We start from the raw sequence: 19192 nt of genomic DNA on the forward strand, positions 1-19192 counted from the left end.
AAATATCACTTGAATCACATTCCTGCTGTTCCTCAACATATTTAAGAGCCAATTCAAGTGCATTTAGCCCTTCTGCGTGGTTGATTTGTGGAGTTTCTTCCACTTCGCTATCTTCTATATCAACTGCGATTTCTTCTTCAGAATTCACAATCATCCCCTTGAATCCACTCTTCAGTATTGTTTCTTTCGACGTTTTCGCAACCAGGAATTTGCTCCATGATGTTATGAAGATCTACATCGTCTACAATTTCATTATTTTGATTTATAGGAGGTAAGATTTTTGACCATGACCTCTCGAGTGTGAGACTTCGGACAGCATCCGAAGCTTGAGCTGACCACTAAATGACACTTTTCATATTTATTTCAAGCAAACATTCTTTAAGGGTACTTCCGGCGGTACATTTCTTCAGAATTTCTTGAAGTAAGTAACGTCGGTAATGACGTTTTAACGTCTCTAGTACGCCTTGATCCATTGGTTATCCAATGGAAGTCACGTTTGGTTAAAAAAATTTAACAATTATGTTGTCACTTCTGAGAGTTGACTCGTTTGGATGCGAGGGAGCGTTGTCGAGTAAAAGAATCGCTCTTCTAGAAAGTCCATTTTTTCAAAAATCTCTCAACCAAAGGAACAAATTGATTAAAAAACTATTTTTTGAAGAGATCACAACTCATCCAAGCACTCTTCTGATGTGCATAGTACACTGGTAAGGCTTCAGGTTTAATGTGTTTAATCGCTCTTGGTTTAGCCGATTTCCCGATACACATTAGTGGAAGTTTGTAAGTTCCGGACGCGTTACTGCATGCTAAAAGGATAACTCTTTCTTTATTCTTTTTATACCCTGGAGCCGTCGCTTCTTCTCGTGAAGCCAATGTCGTAGAAGGCAGTTATAAATTTGATCTCGCGAGTATCCTTCTTTCTCTAGAATCTTCTCGAATTCTTCCTTAAATTTTTTCAATTCACCTTCATTAGCTGACATTTTTTCACCACAGATATTTAACTGACGAATACCGTGCCTTTTCTTCCATCTATCCAGCCATCCAACACTTGCTGTAAAAGTCTCACTTTCTTCGGGAAACTGTTTCGCAATCATCATTGCTTTTCCCTGTAAAATGGTTCCTGAAAAGGAAAAATGAAAAGAAATTTTGAAAAAAACTATTTTGAATAAGTCTTCAAATTTTTTGATATTCAACAAATGTTGATTTGAAGATTATGAAGCGTACTCACCTGATACTGGCAATCCTTTTTCTCTCTGTTGAGTAAACCATAGAAATAAATTTTTGTCAATTTTATCATACTCTGCGGGTTTCATCGTTTTACGACTTGTCATCGCGTCACCGAATATTATTCCGAATTGTTCTAATTTTGATCGATTTCGACGCCAATCGCCCACGGTGGTTTTCCCAACACCATAATCGGCCGCAACCTTCCGAATAATTTCCTCTTTATCTAATCTTCTTATCGCTTCCAATTTCTTCTCCACACTCACTATCACTTTCTTCCTTTTCTGCGACATGTTAATGTTTCCACACTGATTTTTTAAGACAACACTTAATTTTCAACTCGCAAACGTAGAGCACATAAATCGTGTTATAACAAGTTTATGTATTCATAAGCCACGGCACTTTCCGTATTATCCGAGCTGCACCTCGGATAATACGGATTGGTCAGAGCGCAATAGGTGCCTCGGATAACCCGGAAGCTCGGATAAATGAAGGTCGGATAAGCGGGATTCTACTGTATATCTCTATTTTCGAATCTCCCCCCTAAATTCGCTTCTGGATTCGCCTCTGTCTGTCACATCAGGTTAAGGAAAACAAAAATAATAAACCCTCAAAAACACGGTTTTTGGAGACTTTACCCCCACTTTACTCAAAATCCAGACGTGATACGCAATTTTGGAATCCGGGATCGCGTTCTACACATAAAAATACATTGGAAACCACTCTGATATCTTAAAAAAAATTCCTTGTATACCTGAAAAAAAACAATTTTATATTTAGAGGAAATTTCCTCTTCTAATATCCTCTCAACATTTTCCCTCAAATCAAGAATATTTAATTGGAATGTAGGATATTTTTATTCTCTGTTTTAATAGCAGAATGACAAAAGGATTTCTTTAATGTTTTCATCTTCAATTAAGATTTTCCGTTTTAAATTTAAAAGATTTGAAGAAAGGAGAAGAAAAAAAAATGATATCGATCAATCTCTTTTCCTGTTTGATTGTTATGCTATTGTTTATCCAACTTGTCAATTTTTAGCCTTTGTCATAAAATAATAGTTATCTAAATTTTATTAACTGAAAAACACAAAAATGTGAACTGGCTTAATTATATCGATCCTGATTGCTTCGAGAGCAAAATTTGATTTTACCTAGAAAATTAACACATTAATTAACAAATTAACAGTTAACAAAATTAACAAATGATTATAACTAATGATTACTAAATTAGGTACTACATTAGGTATATCTAATACAAATTTTTTTTTAAGTTTTTTCATCCCTTAATACAGTAATATACTTAAGGAAACTTTTTTCCTAAATCTTTTTTTGAAACTGTGCTGTCTCTATTTACCCCAAATTTTCATGAAATTTTCTAAATAGGGTAAATGGGGACATTTAGTTTCATGCGTTTAAAGCTTATTTAAATTTTTTCTGCTGCATAAAATTAATCCTGGGAATCTATATAACAACTGAAAAAAATAAACCCGCATATATTGCCTTTTAAAGAAAGAAACTTACGTAATTTGTGAAAAATATGGATTTTGTCCCCATCTACGCCAACTGACCCTATTTAAATTAAAAATAAATTCGTTGTGCATTAATAGATTAGATTTCATTACAGTTGTAATGAACAAAAGAGCTCAATGAAATAATTTTAAAAATTAGTATGTAACAATAATCATGAGTTAACATTTTTTATATTTATCTGCATAGAACGCATGATATATTCACGGAAAATTCTTTCAAGAATTTACATGCAATTTATATAAAACCATTAGTACCTAATGTTGTAATCATAAGTTGTAATCACAAATTTTTTTCTTATTGCTTATGACTCCCATAACATAAATTCACTTGAATTTTTGATTTTTGTCAATTTGTTTGTTATGTCATATTTATTTAAAATTTAAATTATTATTAATTTTGTCTAATTTCAATTTCCAATTATACCCTATTCTAATTCCCTAATTTAACTTAGTTAAATTAACTAAGTTGGGGAAAGGTTTATTAAATAAATGTTTAAATAAAAGCAATATAAAAATTATTTATTTCACACAAAAAAATAAAACATTCTTGATAACACAGGCACACAAAAAATAAAAAGCTGTTTGGCCGAGACACTACACTAGTCTATTTTCATGTATTTTTTCACGCTGAATCCGAACTCAGAATTATCAGATTGGCTTTTATTTTTGAGATAAACTCAAAAAACTGTTTGGTTACCTTTAGATGTGAATTGAGGAATCTCCAGTTAGCTTCTTATGTGATAGTGACCTCCTAAGATTAAATCTTCTGGTCGTTAAAGAAATTTATTACCGCACGAAACCACTGAGAACTATGATAATTTTGGAAACTGTATCTAACACTCGTTTTATGGCTTTTTTCTAACAATAAGTAGTGATGCTTCCGTATGTTGATTTCCTTCTTTTTATATCGTCTTTCATAACTCCAAATATGAAGAACATAACATCTTTAAGAAATATTATAATTTTACATATTGATCATTTTTAGGGTTCCGTACCCGAAGGGGGAACCCTATTAATGAGACTAGTGAAGCAAGGCATTTCCCCCCCCCCCTAGCGGCAACACGAATTTATCTAGAGGGCTGAAATTTGGTATACATATGTATTTTGTCGTGTAGATTACAGGAAAAATATAGCGAATTTCATAGGAATTGATTATCATAGCGTTGTCAAGGAAAAACCATGAATTTTTACGAAAAATCCCTGAAAATGACTATGTACCCCCCCTCTGGTTGCCACATCTTTTTACATAGAGAGCTCAAATTTGGTACACTTATGTATTTTTACGTGAAAATTACAGGAAAAATATAGCGAACATGATTCGGATCAATTTACATAGCGTTGTCAAGGAAAAATCAAAAATTTTGAAAAAAAGCGTTTAATCCACCTAGCGCACACACTATTTGACCAAGACAGTTCATATTTGGTATACTTACGTATTTTTGCGTGTAGATTACAGGAAAAATATAGCGAGCACGATTGGAGTTGATGATCATATTGTTTTTAAGAAAAACTCATATTTTTAGAAAAAATCATGGATTTTTCGAATAAAAAAAGAAGAAAATTTTATCCTAAGAAATCCAAATTTATACTTTTTTACGTATTAATAAAATAATAATAAAATCTAAAAATTAAAATATAATTATAATAATTATTGCAATAAAAATATTATGTATTATAAGATGAAGAATTTTCAAAAAAAGAGTTTAAGGATTTCGTATTTCAAGTAGTTCGTACGGCCCTGATTGCTGACGCCGATTTCGGGAAATCTCATTACTGAGTTTAGCGAACGACCCACTAAACCGGCCTCTAAACTCAGGTCGCAGTGTATACACTTTTACGTAATTTTGCGTGTAGATTACAAAAAATATAGCGAGAACGATTGAAGTTGATTATTATAGCGTTTTCAAGGAAAAACTGATAATTTTCGATAAAAATCATGATTTTTCACCAAAAAAATTTTTTAATTGAGTTTTTTCAAAACATACAATTTTTTTAAAAAGTGGACTTGTTCCTTAAGTTTTACAATTTTTGACCTAGAAAGATAAAATTTTCTTCCTTTTCTTGGGACAAATTCTTGATTTTTTTCAACTCCAATTGTGCTTGCTATATTTTTTTGTAGTGTTTTGCCATTCTTTATAATTTGCCAGTTTCTATTTTTTACCATTTACTATTTTTATTATCTTTTGACATTTTTTATTTTTTGATATTTTTATTATTTTTTAGTTTTATTAATTTATTTTCAAATCTATGCGCTCACATTATTTTCAAATTTATGCGTAGATTATGTTCTATGTTTATGTCTATGAATATGTCTATGTTTTCTATCTAGGCCTTCAAACTTTAAACCCCTCAAATTTTAGGTTTAAGGGTACGGAACCCTCGGTTTTAATGCGAGTGTAACTCGCACTTGTCCGATTTTTAATATTAATTACATAATTATTTATTTATTTAATATTTGTAACAATTGTTTTTCAAGTATTAGTTTCAAATATTAATAATTATTTATTTATAAATAATTATCTATTTATAAATATATTTGTTTATTTACAAATATTTGTTTATTTAAAAACAATTATTTATTTACAAATATATTTATTTATTTAAAAAAATTAATTTTACATAAATATTTATTTATTTTATTTATTCAAATTAATTATTATTAATTATTATTATTTATTTTTAACAAAAATGTTACAGTGACGTGACACTAGATAAGAGAAGTTTTACATTAATTTTTTGTTTAATTTTAACCAAACATAATAATTATGTAGCTTTGTTACTAATATCTAAACATTTTACGCAGAGACATCGTAATTTTATTTAATACACAAGCAGCACGGTAAATTCCCTGAATATCCCTTGAGTACCACAGTGGAATATTTTCATGATCTTCTAGGAAAATCAAAATGTCCGCATCATGTGAATATTCCACAGTGACATTCAGGGTATATTCCAGTGACATTGAGGGAATATTCCAGTATCATTAAGGGGATATTCAGGTTATATTGAGGTAATATTCCAGTTATATTGAGAAAATATTCCACGGTTATATTGAATTTTTTTAAATGTGTTTTTAATCTTCCTGATTATTCAAATAACAATTTATAACACATTTCTATTATTTTAACACTTTGTAGTCCTTTCGTTTATAAAATTTTTAAAAATGGTTAAAACAAATTTTCCTCTATATAGAAATATGTTATATGAGATTCTCATCAATTGTCCGGATGTATGTGTGTGTGGATCGTTTTTGAGAACACGATATCTTTAACAGGATTTAATGGATTTGAATAAAATTTTGTAGGCTTATTTAACCAATTAAACTCTCAAAAATGACGAGAGGATTTTTAAAAATACCCAAAAAAAATTATATCGTCTTTTCTCCAAAAAGTTTTTTTTAATTGAAAAAATTTTTAAATCGAAAAATTTAAGGTAATATATAATATAATCGTCGTCCTTACGTCAAAATTAATCAATTGATATATATATATAAAGTATAAATTTGAGCGAAATTTAAAGAATTAATGAATGTTAAAAAATCAAAAATTCACATTATACTAAAAAATGTTGTGTTTATTTAAATTCATTTTTATATATGAAATAATTTTATTCCCTGCATTGAAACGAATTGGTTGGTATATATAAAGTATAGATTTGATTTAAAATTTGAGAATTAATAAAAATTAAAAAATCGAAAATTCATATTTTGGATAAAAAAATTTGTGTTTTTTTAAAATTTAAGTTAATAAATATAATAATTGTATTCCTTGCATTGAAACGAATCGATATGTATATATATATATATATATAAAGTATATGTTACACCCAAAATTAATTAAAATTTTCTTAATTTTTCAAAAAATTTAATTAATTTAAAACAGTTTTCAACTCAAAATTTTTTAAATCAATCAATCGAATTTGAGAAATTCATAGCTTCCTCCACGAGGAAGCAAATTTTTTGCTTCACACAATGAGGAAGCAAAATGTTTATGAAATAAACATAAAGGACCCCCTCCTTGTTTTACTTATTATTATGTTATTTCTGTATTTATTTATATTTAAAAAATGTTTTTTTTGTTTATTTATAAATTTTGTGTTTTTTTATTATTATAATCGATGAGTATTTGAATTAAGGGTGATACATGAAATATCTAAAATATATATTCGTGCCTATGTTATTAAAACTGAATAATGGTAATATATGGATTCCCGGTCAAAAACCCGAAAACATATATGAGTGATATATATTAAAAAGACTGTTTTTCATCAATAATATTGTGATTTTGGTAAGTATTTATTTTCATTATTTTATTGAGTAAAATTTATTATTATTATTATTGAATTTATTACAGTATTTTTAATTTATTTATGTTTATTTACGTATTAAAGGAGGAGCTAGAAATCATGGAGTAAGAATAATCACAAGATAATTAATATGTCCAATAATTAACATTTATTCAATTTAGAATAATTAGGTTGAATGGAAGGCTGAGATCACTATTAACTGTAACTCTTAGTGCTTTTAAACGTTTAACAATTAAATACGGTTTTAACAAACACGATCGGACTTTCCTCGCGTACAATTTAACAATCACTAAGTCATTCCGAGAAATGCTCGCAGTTTTCGGGGAAACAGATAACACACATACACACCTGTTAATAAGAAATGAATAGAAAATAGCCTGCTTTCAGGCGCCTAAATTAATATTCGATCGTTATCTCAACATACCGCCCGTCTCGCGTCTTTGCACAAAATCAAAATTAAATTAAAATGTGATCTTCAGCCGCCCGCCATGACAAATTAATTTATTATAACAATCATATACAATCAAAATTTAAATGGATATAAAACAAAGAGTAAAATAAATTCGTTCAAGTTAAAATTTCTTACACTTATTTGTCGTTGGAATTAATTGGTAAAAGACATAATTTCGCAAGAGGACGATCAAATTCCGAATTAGCGGTACGAACCCTGACAGCACAAATCAAATTGTCTCGGCCTACTGAACATTGAGTTACTCTTCCCAATAACCATTTACAAGGCGGAAGATTTTCATTTCTGAGGAAAACCATATCTCCAACTTTCAAGTTCGGTTTTACGGAAAACCATTTATACCTTTTTTGTAGCACATGTAAATAATCGCTGTACCATTTGCGCCAAAAAATTTCCGAGGTTCTTTGAACTTGTTGCCATCGAGTAAGGCGATTTATCGGAGTAAACTCTTGGGATACTTCAGGCAATCCTATTATAGGTGCACCGATTAAAAAATGACCGGGTGTCAGATATGAGAAGTCCTCGACATTATCATGGAGCGGAGCAATAGGGCGAGAATTGAGGGTTGCCTCGACTCTTGTAAGCAAGGTATTGAATTCTTAATATGTAAATTTAAGTAGTCCCACGATACGTTTCAGATGGTATTTCACACTTTTCACCCCCGCCTCCTACAACCTACCAAAATGTGGAGCATTAGGAGGCATGAAATGCCAATCAATTTCCCTGGTCGCAAAGTGATTTTTCAATTCGACATCAGAATGTAGGGCCTTGACAACCTTTTTCAATTCATTTCGGGCTCCCGCGAAATTAGTCCGATTGTCGCTATACACATGAGGGGGTGTACCTCTTGGATTCACAAAGCGAGAAAAGACAGCCATGAAGGTGGGAGTGGTGTAATCAGTGACTAGTTCAAAAAGAAATGAATCAAAACGGACATCAAATGGACCCGCGTAATCCATACCCGTATGAGTAAATGGACGAGAGGGGTTAACTCGAAAGTCAGGTAAACTACCCATCAATTGTTGTGTAATTTCGGCCCTTTCTCTAACACACCGAATACACTTTCCGATAAGTCCCTTCATTAAGGATCTAACTCCAACTATCCAAAAATTTTGTCTTAAAATGTGTAAGGATAATTGCAAACCTCCATGCAATGTTCTCAAAATGTGCATGATAAGCTATTATTTCACTGATATGATGACGAGGCAAAATAATTGGGTGCTTTCAATCGTAACTTATGGGGGCATTATGTAAACGTCCTCCCAAACGAAGAATTCCGTGAGAATCTAAAAAAGGTGCTTTAAGAGACGATTTAGCGGATACTGTTTCTTCCCCATTTTGTAGGTCACATATTTCATTCAGAAAATATCCCCTTTGTAATTTTTGAATCCACAGTATTCTTGCTTGAAAGATTTCCCGTGAAGAAAGATTTCTTCCAGAATTTTGCAATTCAACAGTAGGATTCTAATTAACCTTTTAATTTCAGAGATTTGAAACAAAACGCATACAATAGGCAGTAACTCTCAAAAGTCTAGGCCACGAGGAAAAACGATCAGCAATTTGCAAGTCGCAGCTAAAATTAGAGACATGGTTAGAAACTTGACGCATTTCTAGGTCAACATCAACAGGAACGACAGCGATTGTATCAGGCCAGGAAACAGAGTTCCTTTTTAGCCATGATGGGCCTTGCCACAAAAGAGAGAAGTTCAACAATTCCAATGCAGACAGCCCTCTACTTGCACAATCGGCAGTATTTTCAGCTGTAGGAACATGGCGCCACTTTGCAGTGGGAACCAACTCGTGAACTTGTGCAACTCGATTGGCCACAAAAGTACGCCAATTAGAGGGGTGTTTGTTCAACCAGGCCAGCACTACAGTCGAATCAGTGTGACAATATAAATTGCAATCCTCATAATTCAAGGTAGAAACTATATAGCCCATAATCTTCGCCAATAGGACCACTGCACACAATTCCAATCTTGGAATACTAACCGGAGTTAAGGGGGCTACTTTAGATTTAGCCATAATCAAAGTGATTTTAACATTGCCATCCTCATCAACAATACGAATATAAACATTAGCTGCATAAGCTTTTGAGGAGGCGTCTGCAAAACCATGTGGTTCATAAGTAACATCCGATTTTGTTTTTTCGGTCCAACGAGAAATCTTAAGTTTTTCCAATTCGATCAAAGAGTGATAATAATCATTCCAAGTTTTTAATAAATCGACCGGTAATGAATCGTCCCACTCAAGCTTATGCAACCATAGCTCCTGAATCATCAATTTAGCAACAATCGTGACAGGAGTCAACGATCCAAATGGGTCATACAGTTTCGAGATAACAGACAAAACCTTTCGTTTAGTTGGGACAGGAATGTCCTCATTGTAGACCTTGAATTGGAAATTATCTTCACCAGGGTCCCAAAAGAGCCCCAGTACTTTCAGCTTCACATCTTGGTCTAAAGTAATCTGAATCGCGCGTTCATGTTCTCCCTCCGGACAATTTTTTTAACAAGATCTCAGAATTCGATACCCATTTACGTAAGTGAAAACCTCCACACTCCATCAACTCCGCAACCTGGATTTGAGTTTGTTCGGCTTCCTCCAATTCATCAGACCCGAATAGAAAGTCATCAACATACGCATCCTCTTCCAAAATCGATTTTGCCAAAGGAAATCTATCACCCTCATCAATAACTAACTGTTTTATAACGCGATTAGCAAGAAAGGGAAGAAGAAATTCGTCATGCTGTGCCGTAGGTGACAGTTAACAATTGGAAGATTTCCAACTTTCCATCCTTAGAATACCAAAGAATTCTTTGATAATTAACATCCCTAGGGTCTACCAAGATCTGACGAAACATTTTTTCAGCATCGGCGATGAAAACATAACGATATTCCCTCCAACGCATCAAAATTGAAATCAAATCGTTCAATATCTTAGTCCCTATCAAGAAATGGGAATTTAATGAGGAGCCATTCGAAGTTAAGCTAGAAGCATTAAAAACTACACGTAGTTTAGTGGTGAATCTGCTTTCTCTTATAACTGGGTGATGAGGCAAATAAACCACTTGAGAATAAGATTCATATTCTTCCACCGAAAGTCGCTTCATATGACCCAATTCTTCATATTTAGACAAAAAATCGGAATATTGTTTCTTTACTTATGGTTTATTTGACAAACGCTGCCACACCTTATTAAGAATAGTTTTTGCTCTATAAAAGGAATCACCGATTGCAATAGGGGGATCGGTTTTAAAGGGTAAGCGAATCATGTATTGACCTGAAGGTAACCGAGTATGTGTTTTAACAAAATAATTTTTACACCGAATTTCTTCGTCAGTTAGCGAAGTACTCGAAGGCGCCTCTTCCAATTGCCAAAAGCGAGACAATTCGTTCTGCAGAACTTAAGTGGTTATATTGTGATGCCACAATTGAGTTTCAGTATTTGCACGCGATTGATCCGAAAGGGAACCCGAAAGAATCCATCCAAAAATCGTGGATTGAGCAGTCAAAGAACCCATTATTTTTCGCTTAATACCGTTCAATAAACAATCTCCAAATTTATCAGCACCTAAGATAAAATCAATTGGCGTGTTACTAAAGGGTTCTGGATCGGCCAGAAAAATACCCTCCAAACTGCTCTCGACACAAAATGTAGGTCTTTTCGGTGGATTGTAAGAGGTTAAATTAAACAAAACTAAGGCCTTCAATGAAATGTTTGGATAACCCTCCTCCTTTGAAATAAATTCAAAGTGAACAAGTTTTTTAGACTCCCCAACATTATGACCTCCCACCCCGTAAACAAGAGCTTTCACATGATCATATCGAGGACTCAAAATTCTAACTGCTCTTTCTAATACAAAACAACATTCTGACCCTTGATCAATCAAAACTCTAAATTCAGCAGTTCGTCCCCACTCCGTTTTAACCTTTATTAACGCCGTCGCCAAGAGAGTACTTCCTGATAAATTAAAATTCGTATTAAATAAATTAATTGCTGTATTAGTATCTCCGACCTTTACGTTAAGAACACTTACGCTTTGATTTTCGTTTTCAACATGGCTCACCCCAGAAGTTGACGGAATAATCGCAGTTTGACAAGCTGTCGCTGAAACTGAAACGCTTTCAATTTGAACCTCATCCCTGTTATTGAAATGTAATAAAGTATGATGTTTACGATTACATTTAGAACATTTAACCTTGCTAAAACATTTCTGCGGATTATGACCGAGAGACAAACAATTAAAACAACAACGATGTCGCAAAGCTAATTCCTTCCTTTTTTTAATAGGCAATTCTTTAAATTCATTACAATTTCTCAAGTGATGAGCTTCTTTACACAAAAGACACCTAAGGCCGGAGTTAGAAACATGGCTTTTTACACTTTGTTTAAAATTTTTATTTTTATCAAAATTAGCATTTTTTGCACATTGTATAGCATCTAAAGCTCTAACGTGAGTAAGTAAAAATTCCATAAGCGTTTCAAATTTCGGATATGAATTAGAGGAACCCAACTTCACCTCCCAGTCCTTAAGTGTCGAAGTGTCCAATTTTTGAGTAATTATGAAAACTAAAGATCACTCCATTCATCAACCGGACGTTTCAAATTTTTAATTGCTAAAAGAGCCTCATTCGTTGTATCTATAAGTGATTTTAATTCGTCGGGCAAATTATTACTAACTTTTGAAATATTCATAAATGATTGAAGATGCGCTGTAATTATTGCGCGTTCATTGTCGTAACGAGACTTGAGTAAATCCCATGCCACAGTAAAATTAGTTTCAGTTACCATAATATGTTTTAGCAATTGAATAGCTTCCCCCTTAACAGAAGTTTTCAAGTAATGCAACCGAGAGATATTCGATAAAGTTTCATTTTTTATAATTAATGCTTCGAATAAATCGCGAAAATTCTGGCAACGTTATTTGAGGAAGTTTAACATTCATCGATTCATATTTTACCTGAGTTTCATTTAAAGGCTTCTTGATGGAAGCATCTAATACCGACAATGAATGTTGTTGATCATTTAAAAAATCAAAAGCTTTTAAGAACGCATCTTCAATTTTTAAAAGTGAGACTTTGTAAAATATTCATACTTTAATTTTTCCTCAGCAGTAGCAGTAGTCACAATTTTCACATCTAAATTCTGTGCCGTACTCCAGCGTTGAAGTAACAAATCAAGACGACCTTTGACAATTGTTGTATTTACGTTGCCTTTACCGATCTTTTTGAAATTAGTTATTGTTCTATTTATTTGATCATAATAATTTTCCATTTCAATTAATAATTGATCCATTTTGATCTCATAAAATTTATACAAAAAAATGGAAATAATTTCAAAATTAACAATACAATAATCAACACTCTACTTTAAATAAAATTATTACAGTAATTGTTATAGTGTTAAAACAGAAAATAGTGGTTTTTAAATTTAATTAAATTCACCAAATACTCATGTGTACAATAAATTGTTTTATCGGAGATTATCCGCAATGTTGTGAAAGCAGAAATGACAAACGCAATGGAAAGAACCTCAACAGTGAGAAAACGAATTCTGACAGCAACGGCCAGTATACTTGCGCTTTGAGTTTCCTTGATGATTTCCTCAGCTGGGCGAACAAGGTCAACAGCAGCATAGAAGGAATGAAAATTTGGCGGGGAACTCGTAAGCGTCACCAGATACTTCTCCTCTCCTCGATGCTTGCCAGTCTTTCCCTCCTTTTGAAATTTCCACATCAAAGCGGGAAACTCTTTGATACAGTGAGAGAGGGGCACTAAATTGACGGCAAAATATCCTCGGAGGGGAAATGATAGCGTCCATCAACATTTCAGCTTGTTAATTTGTTAATTAGTACACTTGAATTTTTAATAATAATTTAGGTGAATTTTACGACATGAGGAAAGAGTTAATTTTTCACATAAACAGTTACAACTGCTTTGCACTATTTAACTTTCCATTCACATTCAACACTTAAACAATAATTAAACAACGATTATTGTTTTTTCAATATTTCGAAGAAATTTAGTTTATTTAGTGTATTATTCACTCCAAATCCCGCTCGAAGGACCATGTTTATTTTCGTATTAAAGGAGGAGCTAGAAATCGTGGAGTAAGAATAATCACAAGATAATTAATATGTCCAATAATTAACATTTATTCAATTTAGAATAATTAGGTTGAATGGAAGGCTGAGATCACTATTAACTGTAACTCTTAGTGCTCTTAAACGTTTAACAATTAAATACGGTTTTTACAAACACGACGTGACTTTCCTCGCGTACAATTTAACAATCACTGAGTCATTCCGAGAAATGCTCGCAGTTTTCGGGGAAACAGATAACACACATACACACCTGTTAATAAGAAATGAATAGAAAATAGCCTGCTTTCAGGCGCCTGAATTAATATTCGATCGTTTTCTCAACAATTTAAGATAAAAAAGCATGTTTGGGTGACTATAATTTCAGTAAGTTTGAAAAGAATGTAGATAATTAAAAAAGTTTTCGTAGTAAATAAAAAATAATGTTACCATAGAGAAATTTATCCTTTTTTGTTTGGTTTTTCTGAAAAATTAAATATATTTTGTATTCCTTTTCTTCTTTAACTGGAAATGGTAGATCGAGTTATGATGGTGTTAGCCTAAACTAGAACAGAAAAATATTTTAGTTTTTGTTTTGTAATTTTGATTTTTTGAGTCTGCTTACGTGTACTATTTTTGGTTTATTTTTTATTTCAATTTTAATATTTCTTTCTCCTAGGATTTCTAAAAATTTATGGGGTCTAGTCTATTGATCACCAAAGTTCTTTGGTTTGGGTCCGCTTAATAAAAATACTTCGTCATCTATGTTGAAATTTTGTGGGTTTATTTTTTTGTCATATGTTTTTGATTTTTCTTTTGCAGTAATTAGATGTTCTCTAGCTATTCCTCTGATTTCATGTAAACGAGTTATTAGTTTTATTAAATAATCATCGTATGTTTCGAGTTTTTCATGGTCTGCTAGAGATTTACTAGATGGTTGTCTGGCTAATTTGCCGAAAACTAATTCGTATCGGGTGCAACGTGTTCCTTCATGCATACCAGTATTATAAGAAAAGGTTGCTAATTCAAGCCAATCGTCTTACTGAGAATATTTAGTAAAATTATCTTGTATTGTTAATATATATTCTTTTCCTTTTTTTATTACAGGTAATGGCCCTACCATATCCATGGCGACCTTTTCAAACGCTGTACCTGGAGTATCTGTGATAACCATAGGATGTTTAGTTTTTACGCGCACTAATTTTATTATTTGGCATTTAAGACAAGATTGTATATATTTTTGTATGTCTAATTTTACATTTTGCCAATAAAAATTTTGACAAATTCTGTTGTATGTTTTTGATACTCCTTTATGTCCTCCTAATGCTGAAGAATGTGCTTCTTCTATGAAATCTTTTTGTTTCTCTTTGGATGGGAATTGGGTTATTCCCAAACAAATAATAATTTTTAATGTGAAATCGGAAAAAACGTCATTTATAATATTCAAAATTTCATTCCAGGATATAGGGTTTATTTCTGCAGTTTTTGATATACTTATTAAATGTAATTTTAATTCTCTAGCTTTTACAGATAATGAGTTTATAGCTGATTTAATAAAATTTAGTTTATCTGTAAGGTTCAGTTTTATATTTCAATCAATTAGTAATACTAAGTGATATTTATTACCACGGTGATATTCCTTAACTTGTCCTAAGGTGAAATTTTTAAATTTTGGCAATTCGTTTCTTTGAAAAAGTAATTTTGATCCCGTATCTCTAGGTTCGCTTGTTATCGAAGTAAAATAAGCGAAATTATCTTTTCGCATTGTAAGTTGGTCTCTACATTCTATTATGTTTCGTTTTATAGGTAATTGTTCTACCGTCGGAATATCTTGAGAAGAGGGTGGCTCCGGTGGGGGTCGAGATTTATTATCTGTTGCTTGATGCAGTGTGTTTTTCATTTCTGGATTTATTTTAGGTAAAAATATTTCTTCTAAGGACTCACTTTCGGTTTCATCTGTAAAAAATTCTTTGTCACTGGAACTAGTGTCATAATTTTCTTCATTTTTATTATTATATTTTGGGTTAGAAGAATCATTAGATTTATTTATTTCATGATTTTGTTTCTTGGGTCTCCCTCTTTTTCTTTGAAGGGGAGCTTTTCTTTTAATAATTTTTATTTTTGCTTCTTGGTATTTTTATATACTTCTTCAGATTCACTAGTTTCTCTTCTTGTCTTATTCTTCTTTTTCTTAACGTTTTTCCTTTTTATTTCTTCATTGAGTTCGATTTTCTTATTTTCTTCGAGATTTTCATTATAATTTTTCCTTGCTTGCTTTCTTGTTACAGCTACATTTATTTTGCAGTTGGTTTTAGTCTTTTTTATATTCTTTTCATTTTGTTTGTTTCTTCTTTTTCTTGTAGATTTCACTAAATTTGATTTTTTGTCAATGGATTCTTCTTCATCGAATTGTTTTTCTTGAAGTTTATATGATTTCGTACTTGATTCTTTATTTGATTCTTTTTCATTTGATTTTCCTTTATTAAGTTTTTCTTCATTAGAATTGTTTTCACTGAATTCTTCATTGTTGGGTTCTTTTTCACTAAATTCTTTATTATCAGATTCTTCTTCATTATTGGATTCTTCTTCATTAGATTCTTCTTCACTATAGTCTTCTTTATCAGATTCTCATAGGTATAGGTGTAAATTTTATAAGTTTCATGTCAAGTCAATGTATAAAATATATATTTTTCTTAATTAGAAGCTTTTCGATCACATCACGTTGATCATCTTCACTAACACTAAAATATTAAACTGCTGTGTGTATGCTTGATACTTTTATTATTTTTCTCTAATTTTTATATAAAATAATGTCACCATCGTGCAATATTTTCCATATTTTTTGTAATTTTTTAATGCAATATTGCAGGAATAATTTTTAAGTTCACAATAATAACAACTAATCGATTGTTTAATATTTTAGTGTTACTGAAGATGATCAACGTGATGTGATCGAAAAGCTTCTAATTAAGAAAAATATATGTTTTATACATTGACTTGACATGAAACTTATAAAATTTACACCTATACCTATGATATACTTAGCCACAAGTCGAAACTAAAACTTACATCTAATTACAATTTATCAGATTCTGTATATTTGTAATAGTTTTCACATATGTAATTAATTTTATTAATATTTTCAATTTTATCAAGAGGGTTACGGTGCTTCAACATTTACATTTATTTTACCTGCCTTATGTATTACATCAAATTCGTGTTCAGCTAATTTTAATCTCCATCTTGTTACTCTTGAGCAGGGATCTTTTGAATTTTGAAACCATACTAATGGTTTAATGTAAATTTTCTACCGAAAAGATATGGTCTAAAATGTTGTACACAATAAACTATGGCTAGTGCTTCTTTTTGGTATGTATCGAATTTTCTTTCATTATCGTTTAAAGTACGGGATGTGTATTCAATTGGTTTATCTTGTCCAAGCAATTTTACCTTGAGAAAGTATGCTTCCAATGTCATATCCTGATGCATCTGTTGGAAGGACAAATGGTTTTGTAAAATCTGGTCTTTGCAAAAGAGGTTTTTCACATAGCTTTTCTTTTAAATTATCAAAAGCATTTTGTTGTTTTTCAGTCCATAGGAAGGGGGTATCTTTTTTTAGTAGTCTTCTAGAGTTTCTGCATATAATACTATGTCGTCTAAATACACAAAGAGGTCATTTTCGATTTTTAGGTTTTTAGGAATCTTTTTTGTCCATTGGAATATAGTGAAAACCTGTTGCTAAGTCAAATACTGAGAAACAACGGGCATTAGATGGTCAAGTATTTCCAAAATATTAGGCAAAGGAAAGTTGTCGGAAATGGTTTTTTCGTTTAATTTTCTGAAGTCTAATACCATTCTCCATTTTCTTTCGCCGTGAGAATCAAGTTTCTTGGGTACTAGAAAAATTGGAGTATTGTATGGTGACCGGAAAGGTTTAATAATTTTGTTTTTCAAAAGTTCGTTCACTTGTGTAGTTATTTCTTTTTTGTGGACAGGTGGATATCTGTATTTTTTTGTTATAATTAGTCTATCGTCGATGGTTGGAATTGCATGCACTAAATGAGGTGTAGCTTCTAGTGGTTCGTCTGGTAGTTGGAATCTGTCAGAATTTGTTGCAATAAGTTTTTCTACATGTGATAATTTTTCTTCATTTAAATGGTCAAGTCTTGTTGTTTTTTAATATCTTCAATTTTTTTATTGGAAGAAATATTATTAATTTAGTTATTATTGTTATGTATTGTATTTTTAGGTTTTTCTGGATTTAAAAAAAATATTTTTTACCTTTTATTTCTAAGCATTTTAATGTGTAATTTATGTTAAAATTATTTTGTAAAAAAAATTCTGAACCTAATATTCCGTTTTCTGTAATTGGAAAGTTATTTTGCATTAAATGGAAAATTGTTGGAAAACCAAATATATTTAATTTATTATTTCCTAGTGTGTATACTGGGTGATTATTCCTGTTAATCTTAATAATTCATCTTGTTCAATTTGAATTCCATGGTCGATAGTATTTAATTTTAATAAATTTTTACTTGCTCCTGTATCTATCATTATATTTGTTGGACATTTTAAACCATTAACTGTTGTAGTTATTGAAGGAATGGGGTTGCCTGTACTAATATTTATTTTATATTTCTTTTCTGTGTAGTAGGTTCATTATTTTCTTCTAACGAGCTTCCCCTGCAGCAGCATCTGTGTTGGGGAGGAGTCTGGAGTTTCCTTGATTTCGTGGTTAAAATCTTTGTTGTTGTGGTTGATACTGTTCTTGTTGTGGTCTGTATTGATGATTTTGTGTTTGTTGGTTATTGTATATTTTTTTACGACATTCACTAATAAGATGACCAGGTTTTTTACAATAGGAACATTCTTTTTGAGCTTGATAAGTATTATATGGGGTATTCCTTTGATTAGGTGGATATTCAGAAGATCTGTAATTTGTTTGTTCATATTGTCTATTGTTATGTTTAGGTTTTCATTGTTCTTGATATTGTTGATGTGGGTTCCATTGATTTTGATAATGTCGATTCTGATTTCGCGGATATTAAAATGGGTTATTGTATGTTTGATTCCAATTGTTTGTTCTGTTTGCACTTTGGTAATTAAAATTTTGTTTTAATTAACAACAAACTATGGTTGAATGACCTATTTTGTTACATATTTGACAGATCAATTATTCCCTCATGATGTGGATTTTACCTTTTTTTGTTTCTAATTTTTCCACCCTGTTCCTATGGGAAGCTCTTAAAGCTAAATTTGCTGCTAATTTCCTTTCAACTTCAATAGCATTATTTATGGCATCTTTAAATGAATTTACGTTTTCTAATCTGGTTTCAATGTCTGTTTTTAATCCTCTAATAAAACAATATAAAATATCTTTTTTAAATCCAGTTACGAAATTTTGATCTTCTCTTCCTTGATTACTTCGCCTATGTGAATCTAAACTTCTATTTCCTATTTCCGGTATTCTAGTTGCGTAAGAAATAACTTTTTCGTTTTCCCATTGATAAATGCTTCCTAATTCACCCTGTAGTTGGTATACAGATTTATTTGAAGAATACACATTTTTTAAGCTATCTATTTATT

General features: G+C 31.4%; 3 protein-coding genes across 3 annotated transcripts; all 3 read right to left on the reverse strand.

Moving 5' to 3' along the window:
- Window positions 1-803: 803 nt before the first annotated feature.
- LOC127276778 (jerky protein homolog-like) lies at window positions 804-1514 on the reverse strand. Its single transcript, XM_051297423.1, has 2 exons — window positions 1226-1514; window positions 804-1117 (listed from the first exon to the last, which is right to left on the reverse strand). The coding sequence occupies exons 1-2, from the start codon at window positions 1512-1514 to the stop codon at window positions 804-806; spliced, it is 603 nt and encodes a 200-aa protein (XP_051153380.1).
- Window positions 1515-7642: 6128 nt separating this feature from the next.
- Window positions 7643-8605, reverse strand: LOC127276779 (uncharacterized). Its single transcript, XM_051297425.1, has 2 exons — window positions 8196-8605; window positions 7643-8099 (listed from the first exon to the last, which is right to left on the reverse strand). Exons 1-2 carry the CDS (start codon window positions 8603-8605, stop codon window positions 7643-7645), a joined length of 867 nt encoding a protein of 288 aa, XP_051153382.1.
- Window positions 8606-9005: 400 nt separating this feature from the next.
- LOC127276780 (uncharacterized) lies at window positions 9006-10636 on the reverse strand. The gene is made up of 3 exons (XM_051297426.1): window positions 10535-10636; window positions 10057-10224; window positions 9006-9914 (listed from the first exon to the last, which is right to left on the reverse strand). The coding sequence occupies exons 1-3, from the start codon at window positions 10634-10636 to the stop codon at window positions 9006-9008; spliced, it is 1179 nt and encodes a 392-aa protein (XP_051153383.1).
- Between the last annotated feature and the right edge of the window lie 8556 nt (window positions 10637-19192).

The sequence above is a fragment of the Leptopilina boulardi genome, unplaced genomic scaffold (assembly GCF_019393585.1).
Source record: "Leptopilina boulardi isolate dan_hultmark-lab unplaced genomic scaffold, ZJU_Lbou_2.1 LbouV2_152, whole genome shotgun sequence".
Taxonomy (NCBI): domain Eukaryota; kingdom Metazoa; phylum Arthropoda; class Insecta; order Hymenoptera; family Figitidae; genus Leptopilina; species Leptopilina boulardi.